The sequence below is a fragment of the Octopus sinensis genome, linkage group LG16, assembly GCF_006345805.1.
Source record: "Octopus sinensis linkage group LG16, ASM634580v1, whole genome shotgun sequence".
In the NCBI taxonomy this organism is placed as follows: Eukaryota; Metazoa; Mollusca; class Cephalopoda; order Octopoda; family Octopodidae; genus Octopus; species Octopus sinensis.
Genome location: NC_043012.1, coordinates 35,926,096 through 35,946,095, shown reverse-complemented (window position 1 = coordinate 35,946,095; position 20,000 = coordinate 35,926,096). Strand labels below are relative to the sequence as shown.

Here is a 20,000-nt window from a genome sequence, read left to right as displayed (position 1 = left end):
CAATGATGACCATTTTACAGGACCTACTAATGCATTCATCCCTCCTCTTCACTTCACCCATAATGTCTCTACTCTTCCACCATCACCACCATTAACCATTTCTCCAGTCCTTCTTCACTCCCACAACATCCACCCTCCCGATTCTTTCCCCCTCCATGTTTTGCCCCTGTGGCCATCAACATGCAGCTGTCCAAGAGGAGCACTCACTATGTTGGTTTCACTGGTTTTGGTGGGGCTTGAAGAAGCTACGGGCACAGCCCCTTCCCCGGGGCCAAAAACAGTAACACACACACACACATGTATATATTAACCATAGTTACAAACCTTTGATTGACTTGTCCTTTGGATCTCTTGTAAGTAAGATTCTTTTTGTGATGAATGGGTACCGTTTAGGTTGTGTTGGTGCTGGCTGTAACAGAGACCACAAATATATGACAACATTTCATTACTATATATATATATTCTACATACATCATATAAGCACATATATATACATATTGACATTATTTAAACACACAATATTTGACATGGTATACAGGATGATCAGGATCTCCATGGTCAACAAGTACACCCAGCCCCAAATACACATCAAGACCAGAAGAAATATAGGGACGGGAAGTTTGTGTGTTGGAATGCACCTTGGCAACATTGTTAAACAACCCTCACCAGCAACTTTTGCCCGCTACTTTGCTTCTGGTTCTTAGATTTCCTTCTAATTAATTCTGTTTGAATCAAATAAATGGACAGTAAAATTGTTGGCATTAGGAAGGTCATCCGGCTGTAGAAACCATACCAAAAGAGACAAGTGGAGCCTGGTGTTGCTCTCTGGCTTGCCAACTCCTCTCAAACTGTTCAACCCATGTCAGGGTTGGAAATTGGACATGTGATGATGATGATGATGATGATGATGATGATGACGATGATATTTTTGTTCTGTTTTAGAGTCCTTCTGTCCTAATCCTGCTATTAAATCTCTGCTCATTCTGGATACAGTTTCTTATGGAAATTCTTTCTTATGCTTCTTAGTTCTTCTTTTACATTTTCATCATCATCATCATCTTGCTTTTTTCTTTACTCACCATCTTGTATCATGTCCACTCTTTCCCGGTCAGTTGCTTGATAAGCAACAGGTTCCTCATTATCGATGTCCATCTGTTCCTCTAGGTTTTTCTCTGTAACAACTTTCATTCTCCTAATATACTCAATCAAATTATTTTCTTTTCATTAGAATAAAAATAACTGTTTCATTCTTGAGCCATGCCAGGCTCATAAGGGCCGGTTTCCAGGATTCAGTGGCATATATATTCCTCACATCCCTGGATGGGACATTGGTCGGTAGTAGGGTTACTCCTTTTTGCTAGCTGAGTGGACTGGAGCAGCATGAAATGAAGTGTTTTGCTCAAGAACACAATGCATTACCCGGTCCAGGAATTGAAACCACAATTTTGCGCTCATGTGTCCAACGCCCTTAACCACCAAGCCACACACCCCCACTTTCTTTTCATTATAATCTCCAAATCCAAGCAGTCAGGTTCAGTCCCTTCCCTTATTTTAAAATCTTAACCCTGTAGTATTTAAACTGACCATATCCAGCCTAAATTATTCTGTTTTACAGTCAAACTGACCACATCCTACCTCTCCTACCAACCCTACAATGTAATAAAATAATCACAGTTATGAAATAACGCATGATTAACTCAAAACCATCTGAATAAGCAATCTGAATGACAGTAATCTGAATGTTAAAGGGTTAAATTTGATTTCAGTCTGTGCCAATCCCCTTGCAGTGGAGATTACTTGATTTTGGTCCAAGAAGGCACAAGTGAAAATTCCATAATCTTTTAGTGAAATTCTTTCATGAAATCTGCTGAAAGTTTCCTCTTATTCAGCACAAGGAAATGATGCATAAACTCCAAACTCTATTTGGATTTCAATGGAATTGAATTTCTGGTCTCAGGAGTGCAGTCAGTAGGGTGCTGTATGACCACAGAGGTGCAATTAATAGGGTGCTGTATGACCACAGAGGTGCAATTAATAGGGTTCTGTATGACCAAAGGAATGGTCTTTTATTAAAATTTCTGCTTTAAATTGTGCTAAACAAATATCTAATATAAAAAAATATTGTTTTTCAAGTTGAATCAAGGCCAACAATTTTACAGAGTTCTCCAACTTCAAGCATCAAGAAATTTTCAAAATTTTAAAGAAAATATTTACTTTTATTCTCCATTTTTTTATCATCGCTGCAAATAAGTGCAAGAATTCTCTCATGCTCTAAAAGTCTTTCAGTTAACATTCTTACCGATTGCCAGCATTTTGGTTTTGTGTATTCTTGTAACATCACAACAGCCAAGAACTGTTACACTATCTTCGGAATCCTTACACACACACATACACACACACACACACACATACACACACACATCTATATACATATACTCACTCAAATACAGAAAGAGAAAGCGAGAGCGAGGGTAAGTGAGAGAAAGAGAGTAAGTGAGAGAGGGTGGGAGAGAGGAAGAGCTGACAAATTACCTGTTTCTTCCGTTCCAGCTGTTTCAAAATGGTGACACCTCCTTCTGTCATATGTTTCATGATTGGTTCATCAGCATCGACACTATTGTCACTTTCCACTCGGTACATGGCATTCATTAAATCTACACAAAACATAGAATATAAAATAGAAAACAATGTCCACTATGAAATATAAAATGATTTTTACTGAGAGATTTGAGCCCTGATCAACACAAACCCTTTCCCCATCCCACTTTCCCACAGATGAATGCCTCACAGTTAAATCTCTCTTAATTTCTCCAATTAAACACACTGCCTGAACCATTAGAACCCTCCCCAACACCTTTGCAAATTTGCTATTTTATCATTTTTTTTTTTGTTCTGTGGTAGAGAAGTTTGCTTCCCAACCAAATGGTTTCAGGTTCAGTCTCTCCGCATGGCACTTTGGATAGGTGCCTTCCAGAGTCCCAAGCCAATCAATGCTTTATGAATGCATCTGGTAGAAGAGAATTGAGAGAAGCCTATCTTACATACACACATATATATATGTCTGTGTGTGTGTGTGTGTGTGTAAATTAGTTACAGAGTCATTAGAATCCAGGCACATCAACACGTAGGATGCCAGAACTAGCTAGGTACCATAACATAGGGTTCACAGTGAGGTAAAACAACCACGAAGTATCATGTGTTGGTAGCATGTTGCTGATATGTAAATAGCAAAACCAGTTTAAACTGTAGATCTGACTCAGGGTAGGTTCTGGGTGTGGGGTAGGTGTAAAAACCCCATTTATGTTCTTTTTATACAATATATACATATGTGTGTGTGTGTGGGAAGGGGTGTATGTAAATGAGTGCAATAGGACAGTAGTTGGCAGGGTGAGAGGTGTGTCATTTGTTAGCAGTCCCCTGCAAAAGCATGCTGGGCTGTTCATTATTCAACAGGCAAAGGAAATAATTAAACTGCTTGGGAACAGGTGAGGATCAGCATCAAGGAGAGAATTGAACCAGCGAAGACACTGCCTCAGCAAAGTCTCATTTGACATAAGCAAGTAAGGAAAAGTAGATGTTAAAACAAATAAGGATGATTAATTATGCATTGTTAATTAAAAACTAATGATTGAATTGTGTATAAGAAAGTTGCACTCACCATCAACACCTCCAGGCAAGTTAAACTCAGCAGACAGGGGTCGGTTACCAATATCATGTAGGATCTTACGTGATCTGGTGGTGATATCATCCAACAGCGGCATAGCAGGTGTGTAATCACTTGCTGGGCTGTTATCTGTATCTGAGGAGAACTGATGTTGATGTAGGTCTCTGGAAGGCATAATATCCATGTCTGACCTGTTGATTTCTGGTAGAGTGACACTACCAGAGATTCCAGATGACGGTAAAGTGGGGGGCATTGATTGAATGATAACAGGACCAGAGTCACTGCGGTTCATCAGGTTTGGAGATGAAGGGTAAACCTGAGATTGTCCTAAGCCTGCATCGTAAGGTGGGTACGAACCATAAGTGGAGTAATCGTCATACAACTGGCGCCGAGCAAGCTCTTGTTTGTGAGCTAGATATTCGGTGGAGCTGTAGTTAGCTTGAGCTTGAGCGAGTTCCTGGGCTCGTTTAGCGTCCATACTATCGGATTTATGTATGTCGTGACTGCTCTGTACGTAGCGTTCTAATTGATAGGGTAGTTCGTCATCCAAGGGCTTAATGATGCCAGTCGGTACATGTCTGGGACTAGTGGAATAGGCATAACGTCTGGGGATATCATCATAGCTGTGGGCCACAGCTTGTCGAGCACGAGAAAGTCGAATAAGTTCGTGCTGCAAGCGTGCAGTCTCTTCAAGCTGTTTCTTTCTCTTTTCTATTTCATACTGTAATATCTGTCTTTTTTCCTCCTTAGTTCGCTTCTCTTCATCATCTGAGAAGTAAGTGGGTGTTCTCGAATGTCCAGCATAGCCTTCAGAAAGGAACGACTCTGATTGGCTGCTTGACAAAGGAGCAGAGGATGACAAGTACTGTGCACTGTCTGAAGAGTGAATTCGTTCAGTGGACTGGGCTCGACCAGTGTAAAACATTTTGGCGTAAGCTGAAGGCTTGATCTTCTTGTAGGCAGAGTTCAAAGATTCTCCAGTCGGCTCGGATCGAGTGCTTTCCGTATCACTGAGTCCTGACTGGGAACTGTCATCGGTGGAATACTTTGAGAACTTACCATCGTAAGCCTCACTAGCTTTAGCTTGAAAATCAGCTTCAATGTCTTTGTCTTCCTTGATAGGAGAAAACTTTGCTATCATTGGATCTGATGCCTGTCGCCGATGACGTGAACGTCTGGGTATGATTTGTGGAGAAGAACGCACTGCAGTAGATTTATCGAATGAAGATGACGTCACCAAGCCACGGCCATTTCTTGGAAGGGATCGAGACTTGTGACCATTTGGAAGAAATGAAGCAGCTTTAGAATCCGATTTTGATTCCAGTTTTAATTCTTCGATTTGTTGCTCAAGTGCGTGGATTTCCTCAAGTTCTTCTATCTTACGCCTCCGACTCTCCGTAACTTTTCGCAACTCATCTTGAAGTCTTCTTTTTAATGACTTCATTGCAGTACTAATTGGAATTCCATAAATGCTGACCAATGAATCTATGATTTGGTCATTCTCGTCTTGTGAGAATTCCTCATGCAACAGAGTTGTGCTGGCTCCATGCAGTTCCGACCGTTTTGAAGTCAGCCTCTGATATTCAGAAAAGCTTGCAGATCTATACTGTCTGATATTGTCTTCGGGATTCATCATTTTCCTCTCACTGAACAAAATGTTTATCTCCTCAGCATCACTCCTTGGTGGTTGGTCAGGTACGTAACCTTGTTTTGCATGAGATGAAGCGGCAATTTTACCGGTTGCACCACTTTCTGTTGGTTTCCCATTCCGAGTACTGCCACCTGGTGGAAGAAATAAACAACAAACAATAAATAATATGTTAATATAAAACAGATGAAAGAGAATATATAAAGCAGTGGTTCTCAACCATATGACCCTTGAGGGTCCAAATGACCTTTGGGAGGGTCTACATGATCCTTGAGGGTCTGTATGACACTTGGGGGTTCACATAAGATTTTGTTGTAGTTGTGTGGTAAGAAGCTTGCTTCCCAACCACATGGTTCTGGGTTCAGTCCCACTGCATGGGAAAGTGTCTTCAGCTATTGCCTCAGGCTGACCAAAGCCTTGTGAGTGGATTTGGTAGATTTATGTATGTATTTATGTATGTATATGTATGTATGTATATATATATATATATACATATATGTATGTGTGTGTGTGTGTCTTTGTGTCAGTGTTTGTTCCCCATCACCACTTGACAACCATTATTGATGTATTTATGTCCGTGTAACTTAGCAGTTCAGCAAAAGAGACCGATAAGATAAGTACTAGGCTTAAAAAAAGAATAAGTCCTGGGTTCAATTGTTTGACTAAAACCCTTCAGCATGGCCTCAGTCAAATGGCTGAAACTAATAAAAGAGTAAAAGAATAATATTTTTTTATACAATTCCTAAAAATATTTCATTATAAAAATACAACAGAATTATTTAATCATTAAATGGCTATGAGGGTCCAGCAGAGTAAAAAAAAAGAATCCAAGGAGTCCACTGGGAAAAGAACTCCTGCCAGTGCCACCTGGCTGGCTCCCGTGCCAGTGACACGTAAAAAGCACCCACTACACTCACAGAGTGGTCGGCGTTAGGAAGGGCATCCAGCTGTAGAAATTTTGTCAGATTGGATTGGGGCCTGGTGCAGCCTCCTAGCTTGCCAGCCCTCAGTCAAACCTATTTCTTTACTACCCACAAGGGGCTAAACACAGAGGGGACAAACAAGGACAGACACATAGATTAAGTCGACTACATTGACCCCAGTGCGCAACTGGTACTTATTTAATCGACCCCGAAAGGATGAAAGGCAAAGTCGACCTCAGTGGAATTTGAACTCAATGTAACGGCAGACGAAATACGGCTACGCACTTCGCCCGGCATGCTAACGTTTCTGCCAGCTTGCCGCCTTAGCCAGCTCTCAGTCAAACTGTCCAACCCATGCCAGCATGGAAAGTAGACGTTAAACAACTATGATGGTGATCAACATGATACATACACCCCAATCACCTTCTAGCATCTTCAACAGTGACAGTCTTCCATAATGTGTTGTTGTTTAGCCCAAGGTCAGCTTTTATCCAGTTGACCTATGACGAAAGGACATTCAAACCATGACCACCCATTGTGGAATACATATTCCAGTGTGCTACCCTAGCCACCATACTCCACTCCACACAGGCTAACGTAATGTACAGTGTGGTACCCTGAACACCATTCCGCAGTCCAGTCTTTTTTTTTTATATGATGACCGAATATTCTGTAGTTTAATACACCTTACTCTGCTCCACATTACACAGGGTGTACATAACAGGTCGGCAAAGGTGTCATTATATGGTGGATCAAATGGCTAGAAACAGCAGTCAAATCTCCCTATAATCGAATATGATTATCTTAATGTATGTGATACTTGAAAACAGAAACAACAACAATAATAATAAGAAGAAGAAGAGTTTCTAATTTAGGCACAAGACCAGAAATTTTAAAGAGAAGGAGGTTAGTCAATTACATCAACTCCAGAACTTGTACAGGTATATGTGTACACACACACACATATAAGGATAGGCAGACAGAGAGATAGATAGAAAGATAGATAGATACATATATACATACATACATACATACATACATATATACATACATAAATAGATAAATAGATAGAAAGACGGACAGACAGATAGATAGGCAGATAGATAGATAGATAGATAGATAGATAGATAGATAGATAGATAGATAGATAGATAGATAGATAGATAGATAGATAGATAGATAGAGATATATATATATATATATAGAGAGAGAGAGAGAGAGATGATGGATGGATGGATGGATGGATGGATGGATAGATAGATAGATAGACAAATAGATAAACAGGGAGAGATAGCTAGCTAGACAGACAGACAGATAGATAGATAGAAATAGATAGATAGATAGATAGATAGATAGGTAGATAGATAGATAGATAGAGATAGATAGATAGATAGATAGATAGATAGATAGATAGATAGATAGATAGATAGATAGATAGATAGATGGATAAATGAAGAGATTTCTACAGATGAATGCTGGAGATGGCGTAAGAAGTGGTTTTTCTGCAAAATTAATTCACGTGTCTGTTTTATCCACTTGGCCTCTGCTGCTAAACTAATTCTTACCAACTTATAGACTTCTTAACACTTCCTCTCCTCAAATATTAACTAGCCCCTGTCCTCCACCCCACCTCCTGGAGTAAGATAATGGTGAACATATGTATCACTGTTTATCCACACAAAACATCAAAGCAAGAATTTGGTTGGCCAAGAATCCCTCTCCTCTCGCTTTAACTTCAGGATTTTCATCCTAAATTTTAGGAGAAAACTTTCCAATTAAAATCTTTTACGTTTCCTCTGACCGGCATCAAACTTTTAAAAGAAGAACGCATTAAAAAAATATAAAATAGTAATTAAAAAGTTGACTAGCAGATGTTAACCGCAAAAAAACAAAGCAAAACTGTGTCTATTCTCTATTCGAAAAACATTCTGTGAGTCGTTAGCGATTCTGCGAGTATTCCTGACACACCAAGTTGATGTGCAGTGGCCGATTTTCTTTGAAGTGCCAGAATAGATGGAAAAATCCAAAATAAACATTGTTTTTTGTATTTATATAGAAATACCACAACATAATTTAATAATGTCTCATGGCCAAACCATTTCTCTTTACCTGCCAATTCTGGTATTGTTATTTACCTGGCAATTGCATTTAGATCGTTTCGTGTGGCTGAGTATACCTAGTCTGTTATGCTTGATGAGATTTAAGATATGGAGGTAACCAATGAAACATACAAGATTACGCCATACTTTAATTTGATCTTTGACCACACACCACTATGAAAACATACTACCACACACACCACAACAAGCACCACCACTACACTATCCCATGCCACCACAGACCATTCTATACAGCATTGTTACATCATGCAGGAGAGAGAGAGTGTAGTAGAGTGTGTGTGTGTTCTACCTACCTACATACATACATGCATACATACAGACACACATGTATATGCATATATGTATTTATGTATACATACATATATATATATATATATTATATATATATATATATATATACATACATACATACACATATACATTCATACATGTATATATACACATATGTACATTCATACATACATACATATATATATATATACACACATGCATATACATTCATATAAATATATATATATATATATATGAATATAAATTTATATATACATATACACACATATGCATACATATATAAATGTGTGTGTATATATATATATATATATATATGTACACACACATATACATACATATATATGAACATACATACATATATATGTACACATGTACACACATACATATACATACATATACATACATATATGGTGCTGTTGTTACATTCTGAGAGATTTTAGTGAAGAATGCTCCAGAAGTAAAAAAAAAAAAGAAAGTTGCAACTCACATGTTGTATGGCAGAGATTTCAAATCCTTAAGTAATATACCCTACCCCACCCCACTCCACCAGCACTTTAAGTTTAGTTTCTGTTTTGTAATGTAATTCCTGCTGACTCAAAACCATTAATTGTGAGCCAGTTTTGGTGGCTAAACCTGCTGTTTGTCCAGTTGATCTTTGGGAGGGAGGGAGATGGGCTGGACCATAAACTGAAAGTATTTGATATGTCAATTGGTAATTCTGTTGGAGACCTCTCTGTATATCATTATGTTACACTATGGTCAGTTATGTGAAAAACAATTATTTATGTTGTTACACAGTGGTCAGTCAAGTGTGAATCCACAATGCATATTACTTTACATTGTGGTCAGTCACATGTGGCAGCACACTAATATATGATAGTACTCCATGGTCAGTCATGTATGAGATTACACTGTACATATATTATTGTCACACTATGGTCAGTCAGTGGTGTTGGGTCCATTTTAACATTTGACTCTAATAATTATTTGTCATTTGATTAAATGCAGTCCACAGTAGCTCCCTCATATGGTCAGCAGTTCACTAATAGTCAGTGGTCTTGTTATGTTTATAGTGCAGACTGATACTGTACTGAAGTTACATAAGAAAGGTGAGATGGCTGAGAGGATAAGGTATTGGTCTATGTACTCACAGCTCAGGAGTTCAAATCACAAGGTGTCTATAAATATATATTTTATCCGACGTTACTGCAGTTCACCAAGCTGTCAGGAGTAATTAAGCAATCATTCAGAAATGTTGGAATTGATTTTTTTTTTCCATCCTCGCATCTGTTTATACAACCATTACAGCGGCATTAATCAGCTGCCTTTAAAAGTCTCATAAACCATTTCGACATCTTGTTTCACATAAACCTACTACAAACAGCTCCATGAAAAGAAATAAAAGTAAAAACAACAAACTGGGAAATGAAGAAATATAAATATATATGTATATATGTATATACATATATATGTGTGTTACATACCCAGTTGCTATACATCCACTGCTTCAATAACTAAATTGTTCTGTTTCAAACAAAAACCCGATGTTACTCAGTGACATCATATCATTAAATATTCGCAAAGACTGGCAAATGTCCAAGATATTAATTTCTCTCCGTTATTATTGCCATGACGACCGAACACAATGGACCAAAGACCAACAACAACAAAAATTAATAAATAAATAAATAAATAAATAAAAAATATATAATGTATTGAATTGATGTGAAAGCAAGAGTTGATCTTTCAGCTAACGGTTGTGGGTTATATTTTTCGAGCTGGGTCAATATATTTATGATCAATACTTGATGTCGTCTAACTTTAGTATATTCTCGCGTCTGATTGTGAAGAGAGAAGCATGTGACTTCAGGGTTTATTCATACTGCTAACAAAACTTTTACGAACATTTTGCCCTGTTTGAGCCACAGGGCCTTGGTTAATGAGGACACAGGTCTGAGCCTCCGCCAGACATGGTTGCGTGGTTAAGAAGTCTGCTTTGCGACCATAATGATTCCAGGTTCAATTCCACCGTGTGCATTCGGTTGATAAATATGTTGGAGATGGAATTTTACAATGCAAACTTGTTGTTGTTGCTGTTGTTGTGTGTGTATGTGCGTGTGTGTGAATTTATCCATACATGTAGCTATGCATGTATCCATGTATGTATGCATCTAAGTAAACACTGACGTATGTATTTATGTCCTGAGTATGACATCAAACTGCATCCTGTGGTGAGGCTGCAGTTTGGGAGTTCTGAAGTTGTGGGGAGAGTGCAGTCAGCCCTTCATTACCATAATCGTTCCCACCCAGAACGGTAGTATTTGTCACATTCCCAGCTATAAGTTAAACACGTTTCCCAGGGGCAGAGAAGGTTATGGGGGACTTCAGCTCTTTTAGAAGAAAGGTAATCTGGAGTAAAAGTTGCATTCAAAACAGTAGCAGTCATTTTGGCAATGCTTACCACCGGAACCTGCTACAGTAACCAAGAGAGTGACCAAAACAAATACAGACGCACAAATATATACACACACACATACATACATATATATATATATATATATCATCATCATCATCATCATCGTTTAACGGACGTTAAACGATGATGATGATGATGATATATATATATATATATATATAATATATATATATATATATATATACATATATATGACAGGCTTCTTTCAGTTTCTGTCTATCAAATCCACTCACAAGGCTTTGGTCGGCCTGAGGCTAGAGTAGAAGACACTTGCCCAAGGTGCCATGCAGTGGGACTGAACCCGGAACCATCTGGTTCGTAAGCAAGCTACTTACCACACAGCCACTCATACACCTACCTATATATGTATATAATATAATATATATAATACATATATATGTATATATATGATATATATATATACATGCCACCCACTCACTATAGCCTCTACTACATACCTCTGACATCCATCCCTTTCACTGTTCATTTCTCTCTCATCCCTTCACTCCCTCTCCCCCCACACATTGTCTCCATATTTTCTGATCCACCACCACATCACTATCCTCGTATTCTCCTCAACTACAACTGTTTGGACAAACACACATGGTAAAACATACCCAGTACATTACTGGTACTTGCTTGGAAACAGGTGAGGATTGATGACAGGAGGGGTATCCAGCTGTAGAAAATCTGCCTCAACAAATCGTCTGACCCATGCAAGAAGGAAAAAGTGGGCTTTAAAACAATGATGACAAGAAGGAGGATTAAAGAAGAATATGTTACTGGTACTTGTGTCGTTTGATTCATTGAAACAGGTGGTAAGAAAGACAAAATGCTATGAAAAAAATAAAAGCGAAGGAAAGAGATAAATGAAATAAAATAAGAATAATTCATCTGTAACATTTTAACTGACCTTTTGAAGTAATTGGCCCTAATTTCTGTTTGTGACCAACGTTTGGGTTGCTACTGCGTCCATTTGGTTGTGCTGACATTGATGTATCCATACTTGTTAATTGGGTCACCGGAGTTGCATAAATACTCTCACGAATACTCTCATCTGCTCTGAGTGCAGGATCAATGTTGGTAGCGGGCTTTCCAGTCTTGAGTGTTGGAGCCTTACGACTTGGAGCTGGTGGTGTGTTGAATAAAGGACCCTTCTTAACACCAAGGGCCCTCGGTGCAGTTACTGGTTCTTCATCTGCTGGGATGGCAGGAAGTTTCCTTCGTATTTTCTTGTTGCCATCTTTGGCCTTCTGTGAGTCAGGCTGAGAGGTAGGAAAGAAGCATAATGAAGGTGAATTAGGGAAGAATGTGAGAGATTGAGAGAGAGAGATAGAGGAAAAGAGAGAGGGAGAAAGAGAAAGATAGTGACAGACATGCATTCACACATAGATGTGTGTGTGTATATATAAAGACATATGTATATATACATATATATACAAATGTACATGTATGTATATGTACATATATATATATATATATATATATATATATATATATATATATTATATATATATAATATATATATATATATATATATATATATATATGCGTGTGTGTATGTGTATAGACAGATAGACAGATAGATAGATAGATAGATAGATAGATAGATAGATAGATAGATACAAAGAGAGAGAGAGAGATGTTTGTGTATGGAAAGAGAGATTATTTACAAAGTGTTTTTTGAATAAGATGAGATCAGAAAATATTTTTTCTTTCCAGAAAGAAGGTTCTTAAAACAATATTTCTTACCAAGTAGGAGTTGAACTGCAAACTTTTAAAACTTTCATTTCTAAACTGCCTTATTATTATTATCTGCTCTAGGTCACTGATGAACAAGAACGATTTAAATCTTATTTTTGAAATAAAAATTCTTAATTTTAATCCAGTCTGATCCCATCCAGCAACTAAGACACCTGAAGATGATTAGATATCAAACTGAAGATGATTGGAGATGGAACTGAAAATGATTAGGGATCTGTAGCAGGAAGATTTAGCAACTGAATCCAGATGACTGTATCCAGTGCGAGAAAAGTAACCCAAGAATATGATTGCGATTTCTAGAATATTACCAACGTCATTAAAAATTCTGACCCTTCAAGACTTCATTTGCAATCAGAACTAACAATTTCATCATTGGTGCACATTTTTCTGAGTAAGACCCCCACTATATAGTCAGTGCATTTTAGCCACTACCACCAGATGGCAGAAATCAGACCGGGCGGTGAAAATGGCAGTCAGCAGAGAGTAGCAGAACCAGAGTACTGTCTCTGCACAATAACAATGGACGAACAGTGGCAGCAACACACAATGATCAGCTAACACCAAGAAACTCACAACAGTTACTACTAATGTACATAAGCCAAGAACAATAAGCTTTGAAAATATCTTGGTACTTGTTGATATTTGTAATAACAACATTTTTTTGTTTACAATAAAAATAAATATCTTTTTATCAAAAAATCTCAAATAGATTTCCGTGTTCTTTATTGTAACAGATCAAACAGAAGTTGACTTATTGACACAGTTCATTCCTCACACTTGAAAATTATGTCTTCTTTATGTTTCGAGATTAAAAAGAAAACCATTTCCTGTTCTTTTTCTTTTTTTTTTCACTTGAAACAAACTAATGAGAGGTCAAAGAGTATCCCAAGAAGATTAATAAATGTTTTAACAAAAAGGTAAATGGCAGGAACTAATTCAAAGATCCAGTCTTTGCCAACAGAACTCTGCTAACAACAACAACAATAGTAATATTTCATCATCATTGTCGTCATCATCATCATCATCAATTTATGTCTAATTTTCCATGCTGGTATGGGTTGGATGGTTTGACAAGAACAGGCAAATCAGAAGACTACAGCAAGCTCTACTATCTGTTTTGGCATGGTTTCTATGGCTGGATGGCCCTCCCTAGTGCCAGCCACTCCAAGAGTGTAATGGGTGCTTTTCATGTGGCACCAACAGCAGTGAGGGTTGCCAAATAACTTGCAGGACAAGACCCCCACAACTGGGGGGAGTAATACTGAGGGAACAGAAAGGAGTCTTACATTAGAAGCGAGACATGGCTTCCTCAGATGGAGAAGAGAGACAATGGAATGATGGTGAAGACATGACAGAGAGGGGGCAAGGGCCGTACACCCAAGTTACAGGGTGGTGCATAAAATGAAGTGGATCAGAGATTGATGAGGGTAAGTTCACAAGATTTCAGGAGGAGAGTGGGAGGTAGAGGTGGGAGGAAGGGATTTAACAAGGGCATATTGTGTGCAAATAGGTGGAGGGGAAAATTCTTCCTACTTTGGGAAGAGACCTGAAATTTTAGGAATGGGTTACAGTGGATTACATTGTCACCAAAACTCAATTGGTGCTTATCTTATCGACCTCAAAATATGAAAGGCAAAGTCGACCTCAGAGGAATTGGAACTCAGAATGTAAAGCTAGAAGAAATGCTGCTAAGCATCTGGTATGCTAATGATTCAACCATTTGCTACCTCAATGGTTTCTAAAATAGGCACAAGGCCTGAAACTGGTTGGCTGGTTGGAGGTGGGATGGGGTGGGGGTAATTGAGGAAATCAACCTCAGTCCTTGACTGGAACTTTATTTTATTGATCCCTGAAAGGGTAAAAGAACAACAGCTAATAATAATAATAATAATAATAATAATAATAATAATAATAATAATAATAATAATAATAATCTGTGGACAAAACGGTGGAACCATATGGCATATTACCAGCCAATGTACACCACTAGCCCAGAAGGAATATAAGAGATGTCATGAAAATATAGCCAGGCTTGTCCATTGGACACTTTACAACAAGTATGGACTTGACAGAGCAAAAAATTGGTACGACCACAAACCTGAAGTCATCATCGAAAATAGAAATGCAAAGATCCTATGGGATTTTATGATTCAGTGCGACCATGAGATAGAGAATAGGAAGCCAGACACCGTCTTAATTGAGAAAGGAAACAAACTATACTGGATCCTAGATATAACATGCCCAGCTGACAACAAGGTATGCGATAAGGAAGAAAGAAAAGTTGAGAGATATGACAGGTTAGCTTGGGAGGTTAAGCAGTTATGGTTGATGAAAAAAGGTGGTAGTAGTACCAATAATTGTCGGAGGCCTGGGAACAGTGAGCAAAAATTTCGAGAAGTACATGGAAAAAATAGGGGCTGCAATAAGTGTGGAGCACTTGCAGAAAACAGCACTGCTTGGAATCGCTCAAATATTCTGGAAGGTGCTCAAAAAGTAAGAAGTGTTACCTTAGTTCACTGGTAGTGAACAGCTGATACTGTAATACATCTCCAGCGTTAGAAGCTGTGCAAAGGCAATAATTATAATATTAATAATAAATCTTTCTACTATAAGTAGAAAGCCTGAAATTTGGGAAGAGCTCGTTAATAACATCACCCCCCACACCACCACCACCACATGCTCTTAATAATAGCTTCAAATTTTGGAATAAGGCCAGCAATTTCGGGGGAGAGGGTTGAGTTGATTACATTGACCTCAGTGTTTCACTGGTAATTAATTTATTGACCCTGAAAGGATGAAAGGTAAACTCGGCCTTGGCAGAATTTAAGCTCAGAGTGTAAAGATGGGCGAAACGCTGCCAAGCATTTACCTGATGTGCTAACAATTCTGACATGATGATGATGATGAAATTTCTTTTATTGATCTCAGAACAAATTTAAATGTTGGCATCACTGTGATTTGGATACTGTAATGCAAATACTATAGCTGTATCTCTCACTCCTCTCTCTCTCTCTCTCTATATATATATATATCTCTACCTATCTACCCATCTCCCTACCTTCTGCCCAAATTCAGTTCCCCAAATATTCTGAAGAACTTATTGCAAAAACTTAACTTACCACAGTTGTTCTGGGAGTAGAGACAGGTCGGAGTTTCTTCGGATCAGTAGCTGGCTGGGAACTTATGGGCTTCACAGTTCTTGTTGTTGCAGTACTCCCTTTGGGAGATGATGGGGACAACGCTTTTGGCGGAGATGTATCAGAATCTGGTGGGGTCCCCGGAGAAGGGTAAGCGTCAAGCTCATGATCAGGAGAGGAAGAGGGAGAGACAGATGTACTGTCAGAGTATTCGCGTTTCAGAACAGATACAGAAGGCTCTGGGGGTGTTACAGGAGAGTCCAATACTTTTAACTGGGAGGGGGAATAAGACTGCTCTCCATGCTTCTGTTGGGACCTCAGTTTCGGTTTTATATCCTTCGCCTTCTTCTTTTCAGGCTCTGCTTTTATAGGGTGCGCTTTAGCTGGTTTAGGTTCCACAGCTGGACTTGGCGGTTTGGGTTCAGTAGCAGCAGTAGTTGTAGTCCTAATAGTAGTAGTAGTAGTAGTTGTGGTAGTTGTAGTAGTAGAAGCAGCTGCTGCTACTGCAGTAGTGGTGGTAGTAGTGACAGGTACTGCAGCAGCAGTGGCAGCAGCGACAGCAGCAGGTGCTGGCTTGGGTTTGATCTCCGGAGGTGCTTGAGCAGCCGTTTTCACTTCAAATGCTTCGGTTAACAGCTTGACAGACTTGCTACCGGCTGGAGGGGGAGGCAATGGCCTCGTGGGCTGCCCTGGGACGACGTTTACAGGAGCAGTTCGTGTGGTGGGTGTTGTCGACACGCAAGTCGACGGTGTACGTGCTGGTTTAGGAGGTTTCGGTGGTTTTTGAGTGGCCAAGATTTCAGGTGTTGGTTCGGGTAATTTCCGCCTAACACGAGGTGGTGGTTCCGGCTTGTTATCAGTTGGTGCCGGTTTAGCAGCAGGTTTCACCTCTGCTGCTTTACCTGCAGGCATGTTTTTGGCTGCTACTGTCGGTTTCGGGGCAATAGCTGGTTTCATTGGTTTCGTGGTTGCTGACCGATCACCTTGTTCTGCTCTCGACACGCTGCAGCTGGAGCCAGCACTTGTGACAACAGTAGCAGACATGGCTAAGGACGTTGCAGTAACAACTGATGTGGATGTCTGCAGAGATGGTAATGTCTTTGACGTGACATTAGACTGAGCCAAGTTCCATGCAGTCATTAATTCAGATTCCTCGCCACCAGAATCCATAAGCTCTGACAAAGATGACGTAGATATGGTTGGCCGCATCCCTCTCGATGGTAATGGGTGAATAATCCGATCGTTTTCTTCCTCTGATACAGAAACAGTTGTCATAGTAACAGGGGATGTTGTCACTGACGTTGAGATAGGTGCCATTGTGTATGTAGCTGATGGTGGTCTTGCAATGGGAAGGGTTGTGACAACGTCACTCGTCCCCGATCTAGGGTTTGATGCAGAACTTGTTGTTGTTATAATATTTTCCTTATCACCATTCGATCTCAGAATTGGATAAGTTAATATATCAATATTACGATTGATTTTTTGGAAATCACTCAACATGTCGCTTATTCGTTCAATCTTCTTCTCATCTGGAATCTTTCCTTCACATATTTTACTGATATCTTCGAAGTTCATGTACCGTTTTAAGCAAGGAATTTCATAATTGTCTAAGTTTTTCTTTTCTGGACTGGAATTTTCTCCATCCTCCTCTTCTGACTCAGAAGCAGCATCCGATTCTCTTTTACGAAGAACTTCCCGCTGCTGCGCCAACATTTCTTGTTGCTCTGCCTCCTCGACTGAAGGCGAGACATCAATGATTGGTGACAGATCAATAACTGGAGACCAATCAGATGACGGTGGCCTTTGTTTTTGCCTCTTAGTACCTTGATAATCAATAGATTTTGTTGAAGGGTCTGCTAGTTCTACGTCTCCCTCTTCAGACTGGGAACCATCGTAGTAATTGGGAGATATAGGGGACGTACTGTCAGTGCTCGTAATCGATTCAGGAGAAATGCTGTCAGGTCCTTCTATTGTGGACGTTGGGAGGTTAGTCGGGGATGCACTAAGGGACGTTAAGCTAGCTGTGTTGCTGGCAATGGTTGCCGCATAAGTTGCTAAATCAATGACTTCGGTGTCCATACCTAAGGCAAATGGCTTTTGGTCTTTTGTATTAGTATCACGATGATGTGGTATGGACAATACTGAAGATGGTGTTGACTTTCTGGAACTATCAGAGCTAGAGCTTTCTTTCTGTGTGCTCTGGCCACATACAGCACCAAATGCTTTCTTCAGTTCTTCAGGAGTAAGTGGAGATCTTGAAGGTGAAATCTCACTTTGGTGGTTGCTGTCATATAAGTCTTCAGTAGATAGATGGCGTTTTGTCGGAGATGTGTCGACATATGAAAACTGGAATTTTTTATCTTTTGGTGATAAAGGGGAAATATGTCCGCGTTTCTTAGCCGGATATGAATCCCTTCTACGTGGGGAAAAGGGGGGACTGTCAAGACCTTCTCGCCAGCTCGGACTTCTGGGTGGACTGGGACTGCGGACAGCTTTTCCATCACTTAAAAAGTCCATAGACTGCTGATGTTGTTGTTCTTGCACCAGTTGACCTTTCACAGACTCGGCATGGTATGCTATACCATCCGATCCCCTCCCCTCTTTCAGACTACCGTCTGAATCACTTTTATTATTGCTGTTGATCTTTTCAGAAGACTTTTCACTGGCAGACACATGTTTAACATGTTCTAACTGAGCTAATTTGTAGCTCTTCTCATCCACCTCATCATCAGAAGATGTCACACTAAGAGAACGGCTAATATTGAGAAATCTCGGTCGGTGTTTTCTACGGAGAGGTTTACCGCTAATGATTCCTTCCCTATCGTAGTCCTCATCCTCTTCATCTTCAGCACTACTTCCATCTGGACTGGTCACTTCAGAGTGGTATTTACTCATTGTCATTTCTTCCCAGTCAACTTCGGACACAGGATCGGAACATTCTGAGTCACTTCTGGACCTCGTAGATGTTGCACCTTAAAAAGGAACAGGCTTGCTCTAGAATGAGGTCATCATTGCAATCATACAGTGAACATTTCAAGTTAAATGTACAGTAAACATTTCACAGTCAACAACACAGAAAACAATTCATGTTTATCATAAACTAAACATACAGTAAACAATTCACATCTAACACAACAAACATTTCTTTATGAACATACAGTAAAAGATTTCACATTAAACATATTATAAATATTTCACATTTGACATACAGTAAGCATTTCATTCTACACATACAGTAAATATTTCACAATCAACACACAGAAAGCAATTCACACTCAACATAAATCATGGTAAACATTCAGCATACAATAAGCATTTCATATTCAAAATACAGCAGACATTCAACATAAACGGCTGACATTCCTCGCTCAACATCACCATACACAATAGACCAGTTGTTCTCAACCAGGGACCAGATGACCCTTGGAGGTCATACTTCTACAATACACCAAATATTTTAACAATTGTCTGTATGCGTTTCCTAAGGCGCATGGCTCAGTGGTTAGAGCATCAGGCTCACAATCCTGAGGTAGTGAGTTCAATTCCCAGACCAGGCTGTGTGTTGTGTCCTTGAGCAAGACACTTTACTTCATGTTGCTCCAGTTCCCTCAGCTGTAGAAATGAGTTGCGGCATCACTGGTGCCAAGCTGTATCGGCCCCTTTGCCATTCCCTTGGATAACATCAGTGGTGTGGAGAGGTGGGGCTGGTATGCATGGGCAAGTGTTGATCTTCCGTAAACAACCTTGCTCCAGCTTGTGCCTGAGAAGGGAAGTGCAATTCCACTGTCATTTGTAACGGAAGGGGTCTTTGCCCTTATCTTTATTTAATTATAAAAATATAATAGGATTTTTTTAAAACATAATAGCTATGGGGTCCACATGAATAAAATGGGAACCAAAGGGGTCCATTGGGAAAAAATGGTTGAGAACTACTGCAGCAGACAATGTAGACAACAGAAGCACAACAAAACCATTTC

General features: G+C 39.4%; 1 protein-coding gene across 1 annotated transcript in view; it reads right to left on the bottom strand.

The window, feature by feature from the left end:
• The window catches only part of LOC115220301 (protein piccolo), a 148,818-nt gene that overhangs the window by 103,762 nt on the left and 25,056 nt on the right, over positions 1-20,000 (bottom strand). The window contains exons 3-7 of the mRNA XM_036509998.1: positions 16,006-18,995; positions 12,036-12,387; positions 3,659-5,446; positions 2,533-2,654; positions 325-409 (exon numbers count right to left, since the gene is read on the bottom strand). Coding sequence (XP_036365891.1) covers positions 325-409; positions 2,533-2,654; positions 3,659-5,446; positions 12,036-12,387; positions 16,006-18,995 — 5,337 coding nt within the window. The remainder of the gene's footprint in view (positions 1-324; positions 410-2,532; positions 2,655-3,658; positions 5,447-12,035; positions 12,388-16,005; positions 18,996-20,000) is intronic.